The following is an 18,087-nucleotide window of genomic DNA, read 5'->3' as shown; positions in this document are numbered from 1 at the left end:
TTCTGTTTTCTGCTCCACTCATTAAGGCCTCTCTGCCACTGTTCCTGGAATCTTAGTATTTTTCTCTCTCTCTAGAATGCCCTGCAGTATTCTCTGTAGAGTTGGATTGATGGTTGCGAATTTCCCAAGTTCCTCTTTGTCTTGGAAGCATCTTGTTTCTCCACTGATTTCTAGAGATAGTTTAGCAGGGTATAGTAATCTGGGCTGGAGGTTATTTTCTTTCAGGGCTTAGAATATTTAGCTCCAGGTTCTTTTTGACTTGATGGTTTGTGTTGAGAAATCTGCCATTATTCTGATGGGCCTTCCTTTATAGGTTATCTGTTTCTTGTCTCCAACAGATTTTAATATTTTGTTCTTATACTGAATTTCTTAGATCTTGATTATTATATGCCTGGGTGTAGCTCTCTTTTGGTTGTAGGTGGCTGGATACCTGCCACCTGTATACCTCATATATCTGAATATCATTTCCTTTTCCTCTGTTTGGGAAGTTTTCCTTAATTATTTATGTGAATAGCTTTTGTAGTTCTTTGTTTGTACACCTGCTTCTTCACATTCTTTATTCTCAAGTTGTTGTCTTCTAGCCTTTGTATTGTTACTGCTTGTTTCCTTGTTACCTTTAAAATGTTTTCCCTTTCATAATCCCACACTGCAAAACTGTCCTCCAATTTGGATAATCAATCCTTAGTTTCTTTCAAGCAGATCGGCCATCTTTCCATAGAGTTTTTAATTTCCTGGTAATCTCTTTGAATCTGCTTCATGTCTTCTATATTTTCTTTATTTTCTTCATCAAATGGTTCTCTCCTTTGTTTGAGTTCCGCCCTTCTTCCATCTGTGTCTTCTTGAGGGGTACTTAGCATCTCTTTTATTAATCTCCTTATATCTTGTTTTACTTGGCTAAATATTTCCCTTTTGAAGTTATCTATGAGGTTCCAAAGATATCTCTTTATGTCCACTGGTGCTATGTCTGATACTGCATGTTTGCTGTTCTCATTCTCCTTTGTATTTACCCATCCTGGGTCAAGGTTCTCAGGGTTGGGATCTGGGGACTTTTTCTTGTTGCTTCTTCTTCCCATCTTTTTGTTTCTTCCATGAGGCCCCAGTTTCTTTCTTTGTTGGTTACAATTCTTCTGAAGCATGCTGGCTAGGTGACCCTTCCCACTGCTGTGTGCTAGTGAGTTGCAAACAGGGCAGCGCATGCTGGCCCCTCCCCTCCGGATCAGTCACGCTGCTGTGGCCTGCACTGTCAGTCAAACTTCTGAGGTTTCACTGGATTAGTGAGGTTAGTGTGCACCACCGCTGTAGGGACTTGATTTCGGATAAGCTATTGGGCCTCAGCCAGATCGCATGACCCAGGCCTAGCTCACTCTACCAATCCCATTCGGAAAGGGAAAAACTGACTGAAGTTATTGCTGCCCTTTGTACTTGCCAGTCCTGCCTAGTCCCAGAATGTCGTCAGCCGGAGCCCCCCTTTCTGCGGAATGGCTCCACTCCTGTCACTAACAGCTCAGCTCTTGGTTTGGCTGGCTGACCCCTGACCTCAGTGTGACTGCGCCTCCAGTGAGTTGAAGTGGTGGGACCTCAGATGGCTCGGCAAGTCACCGGCTGCCATGGGAGCACTGAACCTTTAGCTGTTTCAATAACAGCACTGGGACTGTATGTTTGATTGGTTCTTCTCACCTTAATTTCTTCTTGGGATGAGAGAATTCATTTCCCTGTTTGGGGCTCCCCACACTGTATTATGTTGAATTCTAAGTTGACTATCTCTGGGAGTCTCTGTAGCCAGCTGTTATCTATCAGCCATCTTTGCGCAAATCTTAGGACTTATTTTTAAATAAAGCAAGGTGGTACTTAAGGGACCAAAGCAATCAATACTAAGCTAATTTTTAGTTCACAGCCCCAAAACTAGAAAATGGTAAATTCTAATTAATGTTTTCATATATTATCTGGAGAAATTAACCATTCAGTTTTAAAGCTACGGAAAGGTACTCTGGAAAAGAAAAAAAACTCAGTAGAAGCTCTGAGGAAAAGAATATTCATTTTCAAATTACAGTAATGCTGACATACCACTTTGACAGTCTGATCCCATGAGCCAGACACCACAAGTTGTTCACCTCTGGTTTGGCTCCAATCAACACTATATACCTAAAAACATTTTAAAGGATTTAGAAAGCAAAATAGCATCAAGTTCAACATTACATTTCATCTCTTTATAACAGTGACAGCCTGCTAGAACAACTAATTTGCTTCATGGAAACATCAAATAAAATCCTAACCATCTCAACATTCTGTCTGAGAAATGGAAAGGTGATCTTGTCCATGCCTACTCCACGTAGATAAGACTCCATCTGATTTAATATAGTTCTATAGATTATTTTCAAACCTTCTTCACTAAAACAAATTATACCTGTTTTTAAACCTATTACAAAATCACTATTTAAAACACTGTGATGAAATGTCAAAGCAGATTTAAAAAGTCACTATCCATAAAAACCTAGCCTTATCAATGTTTATCAGAAAGCACTGATATTCAATTAATATCCCTCTCTAACCTTTCTTAGCAAAACTTTACAGGAAACAGAGGATCCTTTCAGATATCGTAATAGTCAACTTTAGTTATCTAATGCTGCTATTCCAATATATGCTTTGCTATTCTCAGTAAATCATTTCAAATGAGCTATTTGAAACTTATGGTAATATTTTTAATTCTGACATTTTACAACACATTATACATAGACCATTACTATAAGTTACACAATGTGATTGAAACATAAGGTGATTATTTAAATTTTGTTTTCTAACTTTTGTTATACTACAAGACTCCTCCCTCTTAAAATATTCGCCTGACTTTGAACACATTTAGCACTGTGCTCACCAAGTTCTGCAACAGTTCTGGAAGTCTTCTGTCATGTCTTTAGTCACACTGTCACGGCTGTCCAGATATCCTGAATCACTTTAAAACATTTACCGTTCATGGTCATTTTGACTTTGGGGAAGTCAGAAGTCCTATGACACCACATCCATTTGGTAAAGTTGATGAGGACACACTGTAATGTTTTTATGAGCCTGCCTTTCTATTGGACAGCACTCAGCAGCAGCATTCAATGTGTTTTTGACCACACCTCATAAAAACATTCATGAAAGCAGATTTACATAGCTGTTTCAGAAAGTGGCGAGTAGCCAGGCATGGTAACACATGTCTCTAATCCCAGAACTTGAGAGGTTGAGGCTAAAGGACTGCTGTGAATCTCAGGGCATCCTGGATTACAGAATGAGACCCTGCGAAAGTAGCAAGAACTATGGAAAAGTATGTTTAAAGTGGGAATAAGATATTGAGGGGATTAATGACAATGGGTCCTTAACTGTGTAGTACACTCCTTTAATTTAAACAGTCACCACATTTATATTCTGTCACCCATATGTGTATAAATATACTTTATAGAACAATCCTGACATAAACCTGAGTAGATGTTATTAAATGTGGCCAGTCAGCGGGTTATTTTGAATCATGCTTATAATCCCAGCACTTTGGGAGACTAAGAAAGAAGGATCACAAGTTCAAGCCCTGCCTCAGTATCCTAGCAAGACTCTGTCTCAAAACTAAATATTTTAAAAAGAGCTGAGGATATAGCTCACTACCAAGGCTCTGTATTTAATACCTAGTATTGCAAACAAAAACAAAAACAAAAAAACTCTAGCCTCACATACGTGCAAGAGTATAGGTGTGGGTTTACTATGGCTTAACTAAGGATTACTTGCTCGCTGCTACCCAGTGCTATGCTGAGCCAGGCTACAGTCCAAGAGAAAAATCAGAATACTGATGCTGTATTTATTTAAAATTCTGATGTTCTGTCACTTGAGTGTCAAATCTAAAAAAGTCAAACTTAGAGAAACTGCACAGAAGGGTAACTGTCAGGAGCTTGCAGTGGGAGGAGAGCGAGATGATGGCCATGAGGACAAATTTTCAGTTAAGAGTCCTAGTATAGCATGATAACCATAGTTACTGACTATGCAGGGAATAGTTGAAATTTTCTGAGAGTTGATCTTAAATGTTCTCACCACACACATACACAAATGGTACCTATGTCTGGTGATGAATAAATTAATTAATTTAATTATGGGAAACACTACTCAAGGTATACTTACATCAAGAAACTACACTGTCCACTTTACATAAAATTTTAACCAGTTAATTATAATTCAATAAAGCTAGAATTTTTTAAAAATACAATTATTCAATTTTCCAGAAAAAAAAAAGAAAAAGGAAATTTTACATCTTGGTCACCATAGATCTTTTATACTGTTACTTTAAAAATATTGCATTTACAAACTTTTCTTGATTACAAAATGGGGAGAGAGACTTAAGTTTTTGTAGCCAAGTGAATGTCTCACACACTCCAACCTTGTCCTAGTCCTCCTGCTGCCCTCTTCATGTGTGACAGAAGAGTGGCTAGAATCACGAAGGAATCACAACCTAGCCATCAGCAGAGAGCAGATCAGGAAGTAAACAGAAGGGGGAAAAACTGCTGCACACCCTGTTAGTTAGAAATGGAAAAAACAAGGCCGGGGTTTGGCTCAGCAGCACAATTGCCATATCTGGCAAGTGTGAGGCTGTGAGTTAGATCTCCAATACCAAAAAAAAAAAAAAAAAAAAAAAAAAAAAAGACAATGGCAGTATAGGCCAAGGATTTAGCTAAGTGCTATAAGTGCCTGCCTTGCAAGTGCACAGTCATAAGTTTGATCCTCAGTACAAAAAATAATAATAATAAAAAGAATGGAAAAAAACATAAGTTTTAGAAGCAATCACTGAAGATCTTGAGAGCTAAGGAATTGGACTTTATTCTCTTAGCCTCTAAATTTCTTCCACAAAGGCCTTATACTAAATGGTAAATTTTTTCTACAAAGGGTCACATGGTAAGTATTTTAGACTTTCTAGACCAACAAACATTGTCACAACTACTAAACTCAACACTTGTAACACATAAAAGCAGGCTTAGCCAGTGGGCACAGTTGTGTTCCAACAAAACTTTACCTACAAATCAAACACTGTGCCAGGTTTGCACTGGCCCACAAGACAGAGTTTGTCAACTCCTGCTCTAGGTTGCCAACTCCAGCTCTCAGCTGATACAAATAGTCAAAAGTAACAATAACATACTTTAGTAACCACAAAACTTTATTAATATTCAAGAGGCTGAGACATGAGAATTACAGGGTTGAAGCCAGTGAGAAGTTAGTGAGAAGCTGCCTCAAAATAAAAATAAAAATAAAAGGCCCTGGGGATGTAGCTTAGTGCTCTCTGGGTTCAATGCTCAGTACTGAAAACAGAAAAAAAAATCTTTATTGAACATTGTGTGTCAGATGTTCTCATCAAAACTTAACATATTTTATCTCATGTAATGTTTATTTCTATGATGTAAATACTACCATAGCAAGGCCCAGATAGCCTAAGTACTTATCCAAGTTTCCAAGGCTAATTAGGTGCAGAGCTGAAATCTGAACCTACACAGCCTAATTGCAGAGCCTACTCTTAATTGCCATGCCAGACTGTCTGGTAGACAGCAAGCTGCTTGAAGGCACTGTCAAGTCAGAGCTTCTAGGTCTCATGGGACTCTTAATATCAGAGACAGAAAGCCCTGACCTTGCTGGCATTACCCTTCACTAGAGATACACTGACCTACACTAATTCCACTTTCATGAATTATCCATAGCCAAGAGCACAAAGTCCCTGTCCACTCATAAATCCCCACTTACCCTTCAAGATTCGTCCCCAGTACAGCCTTTATGAACTAAGCCTCCCCTGGTGAGCACCTGAGTCAGTCAAATGGTCCCTTCCGTGCTTCCATGTCAGCCCACAACTACTTCTAATCCAGAATTCACATATTTTACTAAAGGTAATGTTAAATAACTGCATACTCACTAAGTATTGGAGACCACCCCCCGCAAGAGCAAAAGCATTGAGTTTAAACTACATGTAGGCTCATCACTATGAAAACAGGCACTCAATGATTGTTGGCTAAAATATTGTAACCAATGAAAGTTACCTCACAATCCGCATCATTGTGAAGTACTACTAACTAAAGATTTAACTCTTCAAGCTTAGATTCTGCGGCCACTGAATACTTCCACTGTGATGCCAGAGTGGAACCTGACTGCTCATCTCAACACTGCAGGGCCTCCATCAGCTTTAAGAACCCAGCCACCAGAGAACAAATGTGAGGTAAGAAAACTTGGCTGATGGTTGTTAGCTGCTATATTGTCTGTCATGCAACAAAGCAGTAAGCATTAAGTCCCTACAATAAAGCTAAAAATAGGACAGTCACAGTGATGAGGTTTAAAAATGGGATAATAAGGAAACAAGAGACAACTTGTGCTTAAAATGTGCTTAAAATATTATGATATTTTTAATCAAAGAACAACTATCGGGCTGGGGTTTAGCTCAGCAGCATAAGCATCTGCCTAGGAAGCACAAGGTCGTGAGTTCGATCTCCAGCAACCTCCACCACCAAAGAAAAAAACAACTATAGACATAAGTGCAACAGAGGTGCAGTGATGGACAATTCAGGTTGATACCCAGAAGAGATGATTCAAGCAGGGCCTTGAGGACTGGCTAAAAGATCAGCAGGCAGAAAGCAGAGGTGAAACAGTAACCAGAGAGCCCCCAAAGACACAAAGTAGGGCACTCAGTCCCCTCGCTTTAGGGCTAGAACACCGTAAGATAATACCAAGGTTCTGTGCAACTATAGTGATGCTTAGCAAAAATGGAAAAGGAGAGGGAGATGATGTGCAATGTATATATACTGATTTTGAAGTGTGAAAATAGCTAATACGAATAGCATTTGAGCTCAAGTTCTAAAAAAAGTATACAGCCATAGAGACATTAGGGAAGACAGCTGAAAAGACTGGATTTCACTATCCCAGCCTCAAGCCAGTTCCTCACCTGGTCAGCAAACATTTACTAAGCACTTACTGTGTACAAGACAAGGAAAGGACAGTTACAATATTAGACAAGATCTGCTCTCATGGATCTTATATTTTAGCAGAGGAAGATACCTATAAATAAAAATAAAGCAGAGTAAGGAGGCCAGAGCACGGTGTGGTTTCTCAATACAATGACTAGGGAAGACCTCTCTTAGCAGAGATTTGAGTGTGATAAAAGACTAGAGTACTGATCTGAAAGGATCTGCTTCAGGCGGAGTGAATTGGAAAGAGTGGAAGCAAGAAACAGCTTACCACATCTGTGAAAACGCAAGGGCAAAGACTTAGAAGATAACATCCTGAAGGGCCATGGTTAAGAGTTTGTCCAGTCTTTCTGAAGAGACCACAACCATCAACCCATCCTTCTAACTGCTTTTCCCACAGATTCTTCTTCACTTCTAGTCATTATCCATACTGTATAAAAATAATATCTATAAATAGATTAATGTATCAAGTCTTTCAATGTTCCATATTATGTGGCTCTTGCAGCTTATCATCTTCACTCAGCATTATGTGATTCATCCATGCTGATTTCTATTACCCAAAGGTCAAAATTATGTAAAATTATACGGTACATGGTTTAGGAATATATCCATATACGGCAAAAGGAAAAAGACAAGCAAGGAAAATCTAAACAGAAAATTGAGGACAGTAGTTACTCCTGGGAAGGAGGAAGAATAAAGAAAGGAAAGAGAAGATTAGCAAGGGATAACCAGAGACCCAATTTCTTAAGCTAGGTGACAAACATGCAAGTGTTCAATATATCATGTACATATATGTATGAAATATTTCCTAGCAAATTTTTAGAAATGTGCAGTGTCTTCCCACTATGGCCAATGCTGACTGCACCAGGCCTACCGGCTCCATCCTGTGACTTCTAGGGTGCTCTCCACCTTGCTTCTCACCCCTGAGTAGTTCATTTCTACTCTTCCTTCACACTAGGATGCCCTCCCTATCCTTCGCAGACAACATCCTTCTCTCTCACAGCACTCTGCTGACTGTCAGCACTTAGCACTTCTATATGAGACAACCAACAGAGTTGGCTCTGTCCCAGAAAGGGTGAGGACTCCAGAAGACCAAGGCCATGCCTCACTTGCCCATCTTCTGTGCTAGGTTGAGTATAGTGCTTTGTACTCAGTCAAGTAAATAAAAATTCTTGGAACAAATAAAGGAAAGAAAAATGAATTTGAGGGAAAGCACATTTTAGTCCACTCTTTCTTCTCTTCCCTACTTCCAGTTTTCTCCTCCACTCCCAATAAACAGACATGGCAAATGGTCAAATTAAATAAAAATGAGGACATTTGCACTACCTGATTTTTATGTTTTAAAAGCAGGGTCCTCTAAAGGTCTTCTTATGAAATTATTCATGGCAAAGGTAGAGAAATTTATTGGGAAAATGGAAAAAGGAAAAACAAATCACTGAAAAGTATTTTGTACAGTTATGAAATCTGAATATCAAAACCAGTTTGAGAAGGCAAATTTTAATGAAACTAATTCCCAAAGAACTCATTTTTAATCAACTATAAATGAGTGTCTTTTTAAAGTTGGTCTATTTAATTTAAAAGTATTAAATAAAAAATATGCCCAGGATTTTCATACTTACCTGTATCGATGCAAAGAAAAGACACAAACTTTTAATTACTGAGTGATTAAAAATTAGTATTTCTTTTTTGGGGGCAGGGAGCATTCTGGGGATCAAACTCATGACCTCACGCTTGCCAGGTAGGCACTGTGCCACTGAGCTACATCCCCAGCCCTGACTATTTCTTTAAATATGAAACTTCAATTTTTAAAAAAATCAAAAACATGTATAAAATCACAGAGAACAGTCTAATAAATCTCCAGGTACCTATTACACCTTTCCATAGCTACCAACATTTTCCCATCTTGTTTCATCAGTGCTATTGACTGACAGCTAGAATACTTTAACATCAGACCATTTCACTCATTAAGTATTTCAGCAGATAAGAATTTTTTTTCTTTTCACATTAACTCAAAGTCGTTTTCATCCCTAACCAGATTAATAATGCCCCCTCAATATTGTCTAGTAGTATATATTCATATGTCTCACACTGTCACAAAAATAGCTATTTTTATAGGTTGGTTTATTTTACTCAAATAAGATCCACATTTACCACTTAGTGTTGTATCTCCCTCTTTTTAAAATTTTTGAAATTTTTTTATTTTGAGACAGGGACTCTCTGAGTTGCCCAGAGGGGACTGGAATTTGCAGTCTTCCTGCCTCTGCCTCCCTCAGTGCTGGGAGCACAGGCATGCTCCATCACAGTCACATTTTAGTCTCTTTCAATCCAAGATAACCTTCCTCCTGCCTCTTTGCTTTTTCTGTCCCCTTTCATACGACATTTCTTTGTTGAAGAAATCAAGTTATTCATCCTGTAGAATTCCCTACATTTTCTATTTGGCTAATTATTTCCTTGTGGTAGTATTTAACATCTTCCTATTTCCTTTAAATTGGAAGTTAGATCTGGAGGCTTAATCAGATTTCAGTTCAATTTTTTTTAGCTTCCTATTACATTAGAAGGCATATAATTTCTGACTGACCCACTTTTAGTGATGCAATATTGCTCGGAAAATGTTTCAATCCTAAATTAATGGTTTTAGCCTCCGCAGATGACCCTCGCCTACAGTCATGATTTCATTAGGAGCTAACTACTGATGATTTTCAAATTCAAATTATTACTTCTGCAAATATTAGCTAGGACTCTGTTATAAAAATTTTAATCAACTTTTGATTACTCCAAAATAGAATTCATATAGAAAAGAAAAATACCTTGATTCTATATCAATTTTCAGGATGAAGTAGTTGTCCTGTTAATATTTAATGTGATGACTTTCTAATGATCATAATTTTATATAAGGAGTGGAAATACATATAAGTGTGTATGTGTGCCACGTTTCAATTCATTATCACCATTCTTTTTGATGTTTAAATCACTCAATCTTTGGCCAGTGTGAGCCCTTTCAAGTTGCTCTTCTAAACGTTGGACGTGTCTTTATCAGTCCCTCAGAGCTTTCTTGCTTTCTGACACAAGGTATCTTGATCCTATCTTGTACACTTCCCACCCAGCCATGGAATAAATGATTTCTCCAAAGATTACTGTTCCTTTTGGAAAGAAACGGTATTTAAGTTTTGTTTGTTTGCTTGTTTGTGTTTTATTGTACCAAGAATCAAACTCAGGGCCTTGTGCTTGACAGCCAGGCACTGTGCCACTGAGGTATATTGCCAGCCCAGGAAATGGTATTTAGAAGCCATGATCTAGACACCAACGACATTCATGGCTACTGAGCTGTCATTACGAAGTCTTTACACTGCAAAGTACTACACATGTATTTTAGACAGAGAAAAATAACTCACGATGTTTATGGAAATTCCCATCCAATTTTAAGCCCTGCTACTTTCCTTCTTTAGTCCCATATCTCTTTTTCATTATATTAAAACTTTTGGTGTCTGATGACATAATTAATGCTAAGGTTTATCTTACTAGATACATTTAAGAGTTTCAAAGTAATAACACTGACTTTTTTGAATGCAGTTTAAAATTTATTACCAATTCTTCTGTTTACTAAACATACAGAACAATCACAAGTGTGTTTTTCAAGTTACTTTATTTTCAATATCTAGTCTGATAAACCACTAGACTAATTTGTTTTCAATTTTTACCATTGCCTTTTCTTTCTAATTTAACTTGTGATTTCTATTTATGTAAAATATTTCAATGGTCCGAAGTCAAAACTGTAACAGAGTCGTACTTAGAGAAATCTTACTTCCACCTTAGTCCTCACCGCCCTTTCTTCCCTACGCTCTTTGAAGATAATAAAAAGAATTTGGGACTTGAAAGGTAACCATTTTTTTTGCATTATCTTTCCATTTTAAAATATATGTAGTATTTAGCACATATATTTGTAATAAATAAAATAACATATAACATACATTCTTATAGTCCTGCCTGATACATACTATAGAAATGATCCTGAAAGTATAGCCTTAGTCCTGCCTGATACAAAATGTAAATTATACATATATTTAAATAATTGTCAATAAATCCACTTCATATGAGCTTGCAGCAAAACTAATGTATAGTTCCATATGACTTAAAATTATCAAGTAAGATTGTCCAATTCTCCTCTATATGTTTCTTAATAGGTTCTAAACTGAGAGAGATAAGATTCTAATTCCTATCTATGGATATCTAACTTACTTTGGAGACAGGCATAGTGTTGATACCTACAGTAAGTACATAAAAGATGATAGACATAGGAGAGATAACCATGCACTAAAGACCTTCTTTACTCTATTTCAGTTTCCATCTATTTAAAATGATCATTTTCTCTTTTTTTAAAATTAGGAATTTCTCTAAAATTTAGGAAGCTTCAATATTAGATAAGTGGACTGTGAAAAATGGTTTTGGAAGAGAAAGCAAATCACCTTCATTAAAGATCTTTTTAAATTTTACTCTTATAATCCACAAAATGTCAGCTACCATATATCAAGGCCATTAGCCTTGAATGCCTAGGAACTTTAGGCAGTGGTTTCCGAACCCTGTTGTACACTGAACCATGTGGGAGTCCTACCTAATACCAATGCCTTGCTCCCGTCCCAAGACACTATGAAGTATGGGTATGAAGATTTTCCAGGAGATGGAAATGTGCAGCAAACTTTGAGAACTACTGACTTAAAACAAGTATTTGCATTTTCATAGTTTTCTAATTTTAAATACTAAAATTTCAAATGTCCGATTCAGAGTCTAACCCTACCTAACAGCTAACACTTGAAGAAACAGATTAAGTGGAAAATAGGTCATATTTATCCATCCATGTATGTCCTGTTTTTGCTCACATTATGTAGCCAAAAACCATGTAATCCACCTTTCTCTTTAATTTTCAAAGCGTCGTGACCAAGCCCTTCTAAGCAGGAGGTTGAGACCAATTAGGAGGTGACCCTCACCCCACTTCCTTACCTCATCTCCCACCACGCTGCCACACATGCTTTCTGCTCCAGTGACACCAAACGCAGTTAGGTTGCTCTGAATGTGCTGTGCTTTTGTACAGATCCTAACCTATGCAGATACTCATCTCTGCCACATGTCATTTTTCCTGTTAGGCTATCTAGCAAACTATTAACGTCTCAAAGTTTACTGTGAATGGCATTTCTCTCTATGGCAGTCTCTGGTTCACCTTGTGTACCTTCTGGACATGTCAACACTTAGCACACTGTATTAAACGGCTTTTTCGTATGGCTCAGAACCACTACCAGAGATTAGTGGAGGTTGGAGCTTGGGGCTTATTCATGCCTTCATCATCACCGACTAACACATGGAATATGTGCTACCAAGAATAGCAGATCTAGCCCTTTCAATATAAGTTCAAACTTTAAAATACTAATGCAAAAAAGTGATTTTAAAACATAAAGATTGAAAAGTGATGATAAGTATCTTATGGGCAGAAAAATACAAAAAAAAGCTGATATTTAACTAGAATCTATTTTTCTCTACAATCACAATGATTAAATTACAGTAAAATCTTAGGGCAGTAACCTATTCCTAAGTTAATAGTTGAGTGGCCAAAAATACAAAAGAAAATATATTAAGTACAATTGTTTCCTCAATTTTCTGATTGTTTTAAAAAGAAAAAAAAAAAAAAAAGAAGAAGAAGAAAGAAAAAAACGTCCTGACAGTTAACAAATCTGTTGTGTAGTCTTAAATGTAAATACATACCCACCTGGACCACACTGATGTTAAATGTATGAGTGATTAATTCTTTGTTTTTTTTGGAGGGGGTACCAGAATCAAACTCAGGAGCTATATCCCCAGCCCTAGTTGATTCATTTTTTAAAGTAAACAAATTTTAACCATAGGATGCATCATTATCACACAATATGTAATTAAATATTCTCAGCTGGGTGTGGTGGCACATACCTGTAATCCCAGCACTCTGGGAAGCTGAAGCAGAAGGATCACAAATTCAAGCTAAACCAGGGCAACTTAGCAAGACCCTGTCTTATAATTAAAAAAAAAAAGTTTTAACTTTAAATGTAAGCTAAGCTGGTTTCTGGGTACGTGGGTGCCTTGTCTGGCAAGGAGAAGCCCTGAAGCAGCCCAAGAAACAGGCCAAGGAGGTAGACGAGGAAGACAGAGTGTTCAGAGGGAAGCAAAAAGAGGTGCAGAAGGAACCTGAGGAGCTAAAAATGAAGGCAGTGAGAAAGAGCCCCAGCCACAGTGGGAATTAAGAAATCTAGCAAAAAATAAACATTTTGTGCCTAAGATGATGGTGATCCTGAACTCAACTCCTATTCAAATATGTGGGTTCCTTGCCATAATGCCTTTTGACACTTGTAACTACAATGAAGTGTGGTCTCAGAGTCTGTTGTACATTTAAGAACAAAATTTTGTAAGAAAGAAGGAAAGAAGGAAGGAAGGAAGACAGATGGTACAGTGGCTCATTGTCTCTCTAGTTTTCAATCAGTCATTCCTACCTCAACTGTGAATTTAAAGGAAATCCAGCCTACAATTGTACCATGGTCTGCTCTTTGATAGTTGGTCTACTCTGAATTTTGTATCATCTGGAATTAAGCCACATTATTTGAAAAAATAAATAAATAAAATATAACCCAAGCATGGTGGCACAAGTCTGTAACTCCAGCACTTGGGAGGCTGAGGCAGGAGGATTGCTTTTAGTTCAAGGCCATCCTGGGCTACACAGTGAGTTCAAGGTCAGCCTGGATAACACAGTAAGAGCCTGTCTCACAAAATGAAAAATAAATAAGACACACATTTCTCCACAACAGCATACTACTAGTTGCATGCTTCATTCAAAGTACATCATTATAGGCAATACTCAAAAATGTTAATGGATTTCACATTTTATTAAAAATCAGCAAGCTGATATTATTGATGCTATTAATTTGTCAATAAATATTAGCTCCTCAAAATTCACTTGATCTGAAATCCTTAGTATTTGATATACTATATAGAATCCCCAAACATTCACATGTTAAAATCTTAATCATCAATGTGACAGTAACAGGAGCTAGAACCTTCCGGAAGTAATTAAGCCCTGAAAGTGGAGTTCCTATGACTGAGATTAGTGTCCTTATAAATGATACTTGGCTATAGATTGAAAACTGGTCAATTTAACACCACTTGAAGTAAGTCAGTATAGTGCTGAGTGTAGATGGCCCACCTGAGGAAAGTTGCCAGCATAGAGACATGGAGAAGAAGAGCGTGGCCTTTTGGGTTCTCCTAATTATTATTGTTTCGAGTTGTTAGTTCTCCTGGAGGAGCTTGTTCTGGCTGGCTTCCCTGATATGGATTTGGCCATTATTATCAGAGGAGCTCAGGACCTTGTTGAGAATGGCTGTGGTTCACTTTGGAGGAGCTCTGGTCCTTACACTGAACATCATTTCACGGTTCCAAAGGGGAAGGTGTTTGCTGTTTAATTTCTAGGAGAAGCTTGTCATGCTGGCTTCCTGATATGTACTTGACTGTTCTCATTGTTGGAGGAGCTCAGGACCTTATTGTTGCTGAATGTGGCTATGGTACTTTTCAGGGGAGCCCTGACCTTTATCTTGAGTGTCGCTTATTGGCTCCAGTATAGAACCCAAACCTACTGGCATAGATCCTTCACACCAGGGGCATAAACTTTCTAGCCTCTACCACTGATCTTTGAGCATTCCCAGCACAGATCCAAAAAACAGACTTGCATGAGTCCTTGTCGTGGGCTCTGGGCCTCCAGTTGGACTTGTGGGAGGCATGGTCACGGACTTTAGGTTTTCAGCTGGACTCATGCGGACATCACTGTTGGCTTCAGGCCCTAGGCTGGATTTTCTAGGTCTTTAATGTTGTGGACAGATTTGTGCACTCTTGTATTTAACTCTGGTGACCATCATAAAATAATATTATAAATTCTACGTCCTGTATGTAATTGTTATCCTTGTAACCCCTGACTACAACAGATTCCTATCAGGCTTGGTGACTTATATGTATAATCTCAGCTACCTGAAAGGCTTAGGCAGGAGAATCACCAATTTACAACTAGCATGAGCAACTTAACAATACCTTGTCTCAAGATTTGGTGACAAAGAGCTGGGAATGTAGCTAAGTTTTAGAATACTTACCTAGCATGAGTAACACCCTGGGTAATCTCTAGTAAGATTAGATTATAAATTAGATTAGATTAGATTAGATTGACAGACACACAGGACTTCTAAAAGCTCCCTTACTCTCTTTCAACCATGTGAAGATACAAAGACCAGAACCTAACCATGTAGGCACTGTGATCTTGGAATTCAACCTCCAGAACTGTGACTAGTTTCTGTTGCCTACAAGTCACTCAGTCAATAATACTTTGTAATAGTGGCCGGAACTGTCAAGGACAGAAATCAGTATCAAAAAGTAGAAGTGATGTAAGAAGTACCTAAAAAACTTGTTTTATAGTATTATTTCACATAGCCTTGTAAATCAATAAACTATAATAACAGTAATCACAAAATAATAACATCTAATCACTGAAAACACTTTTAGTTGGGCTTTCTATTACACTAACAGCCAAAGAATTATTTGAAAACAAAATGAAGAAGAACAATCTAGAGTTAACAGACTGTAAAACACACACAAACGCTGGGGATTATAGCTTGCCTACCTGGCAAGCACAAGGTCATAAATTTGAGTCTCGGTTCTAAAAAACACACACACACAAAATCAACTACATCTTTAGTTCAAAAAACCAGTTTCATAATTATACACAGCAGTTCAAATAACAAAGATCTAGATGCTATATAGTACAATCAAAGGGATCCATCACTGTGACATGGCTGAGAGAAACATATACACAGCTATTTCAGGAAATATAAGCAGGGCCAGAAGTTCAAATATTAAAAGAGACACTGAAAAACAGGAGAGTCCAAAAGGAGGTTACCAAGCAGGTAAAAGATGTACAGATACTGAAATGACAATGCACAGTTTGGCAGAGGGCAGACTAAAAGAAGCATGACGGCTACATTCAAGGTTTCTAACTGGAAAAGGACACTGGTCTTGGTCTCACCACTTCAGAGAAAGTGAAGCAACAGCTGGTTACTATAGAAGATAGATCTGGCTTTTCAACCAATAGAGCAATCTAAGTCACATACATTATCTCCTGAAATAGGGAAATTCATTTTCACTGAGGTGAAGTAATGGCCGAGTTATCATCTGTCAGGGATAGTCTAGAATAGTATTTCCCAGAGTGTATATACACACCACTGGTTGTACAGGAAATGATTTTAACTAGTGCATACGTTTATTTTATTCATTAATTATTTATCTTAATATATATTAACAACAAATAAATATAGCTGATGGCTACCAACCCTAGAGTTCATGAATATCATTGTTTTAGAACAAAGTAACAATTTAGAGTTAATTTAAAGAAAATATTAATGTAGCTAGATATCATTTTATGACCTAATAGTTATCATCCTAGAATTTATATAATTACTAAAAGGTAGCAAAAAAATTAAGAAAAATAATTTCTGCACGAAAAAATGTTTTAAAAATAAAGAACACCAAATAATAAGTTACTTATAACACATGGGTATTAAGAAGTTGGCAAAAATCATGAAGGTATTAAAAATGAATTTTGGGCATGTTACTCTGCAGAGATTCTTTTATTTAACATTCTGAAATTGAAATTTCTCTTTTACCAAAGTTATCTTAGGAATCAGTGATTTTTCTGAAAACATGGTAATTTATAACTACATTTATTAAAATAGAAGTCACAACATAATAGACTAAGTAAAATTTTTCATTATTTTTAGTACTAATCTAAGATATATTAATTGTTTAATAACAGTGAATATAAAACATTAGTACCTTCACAAAACTAAACTTTTATCAAAAAAGACTATACTTTTATATCTAATAAGAATTTATTGATGACTTACTATAGAACATGCACTGTGATAAATAAAAACTTGAAAGCAAATTTACAAGGATCTACTCTGAGGAAGTATTTTTGAAATTTAAGATGAAACACCAAAAGAGCATGTCTTCACTATCATGTTCATGGAAAATATATATATTTTTAAAATGACTCAAGCCTATTTCCCGTACTACACATACATAAGTACACAAAATCTAGATTCAGATTTTTCTTTGGTATGCTCTGCCTCATATTCATTATTTGATGCTCCTGCTCAAATATATTCTGAAAATCCTCAGGAATTTGACCAAAACCTACGGACATTCTTGTGATGTCATTGTATAAAGTTCTACTACCTCTGTCTCAAGGCACTGCATGGCAGGCATACTCTCCAAGGCATGAAGAAAGCAGTGGTTCTCTCTGAAAGAACCATGCCACAGTACACTACTAGAGGTATTTTTATTACCAAGGGAGTAGCCTGATGTTTTATTTTCTTTTCCAGTTCCTTAGGCCAAGAGGTACTTTGTTTCTGAATAATCAAGTAATGATGACATCTAACATATGTAAGAATCATTAAAATTTAAACATGTTCCCTGAAAATAGTTCTCCTGTGTCCATCCCCAAATGGATCTTAACCAAAATAAAAAAAAAAAAAAAAAAAAATCTGCTCCTCATACCTCCTGAGTGTGTTCTTTATAGACTTGTAGTGGCCCTGTGGCTTTGGCGGTGTCCCAGAGCTGCAGTGAGCCATCACCACTACAGGTGATGAGGACATGTTCATTGTTCTCACTCCAGGTTACATCAAACAGGCCATCATTCCAGTCAAAGCTACACCAGAACCATTCAAGAAAAAAAAATGGCAATCACAATGTTACATGGGTTTGTTCTGCGTTTTACTTTACTACATATGTTAACATATGTTGTCTCATTAATCTTCACAATTTTTGAAGATAAGTAAAGCAGTACTTTACAGAAGCTGAATCAGAAAGGCTAAAGGAATAGCCCAGGTGACACAGGTAGGAAACTGTGTCAAAACTAGATTAAAATTAGGTCTCTTAACTATTAATATGGAACTATTAACAGCAGGGCATGCAGCCATACCTGAAAGTTTATCATTTTCTATGAATCACACAATTGGCCAGCAAGTACATCAAAATACTAATTAGACTAATTCCAAAGTTTTCCATAAATCTTTCACCT

The 18,087-nt window shown here is 37.1% G+C and overlaps 1 protein-coding gene across 1 annotated transcript in view; it reads right to left on the bottom strand.

Annotated features, from left to right (window-relative positions):
- Pex7 (peroxisomal biogenesis factor 7) overlaps positions 1 to 18,087 on the bottom strand; it is a 77,418-nt gene that overhangs the window by 56,380 nt on the left and 2,951 nt on the right. Inside the window, exons 3-4 of the mRNA XM_003468453.5 lie at positions 17,565 to 17,715; positions 2,065 to 2,142 (exon numbers count right to left, since the gene is read on the bottom strand). Coding sequence (XP_003468501.1) covers positions 2,065 to 2,142; positions 17,565 to 17,715 — 229 coding nt within the window. The remainder of the gene's footprint in view (positions 1 to 2,064; positions 2,143 to 17,564; positions 17,716 to 18,087) is intronic.

The sequence above is a fragment of the Cavia porcellus genome, unplaced genomic scaffold (assembly GCF_034190915.1).
Source record: "Cavia porcellus strain 051 isolate PalLab524CR breed Dunkin Hartley unplaced genomic scaffold, mCavPor4.1 scaffold_22, whole genome shotgun sequence".
In the NCBI taxonomy this organism is placed as follows: domain Eukaryota; kingdom Metazoa; phylum Chordata; class Mammalia; order Rodentia; family Caviidae; genus Cavia; species Cavia porcellus.
This window is presented reverse-complemented; position numbering and strand designations above follow the sequence as displayed.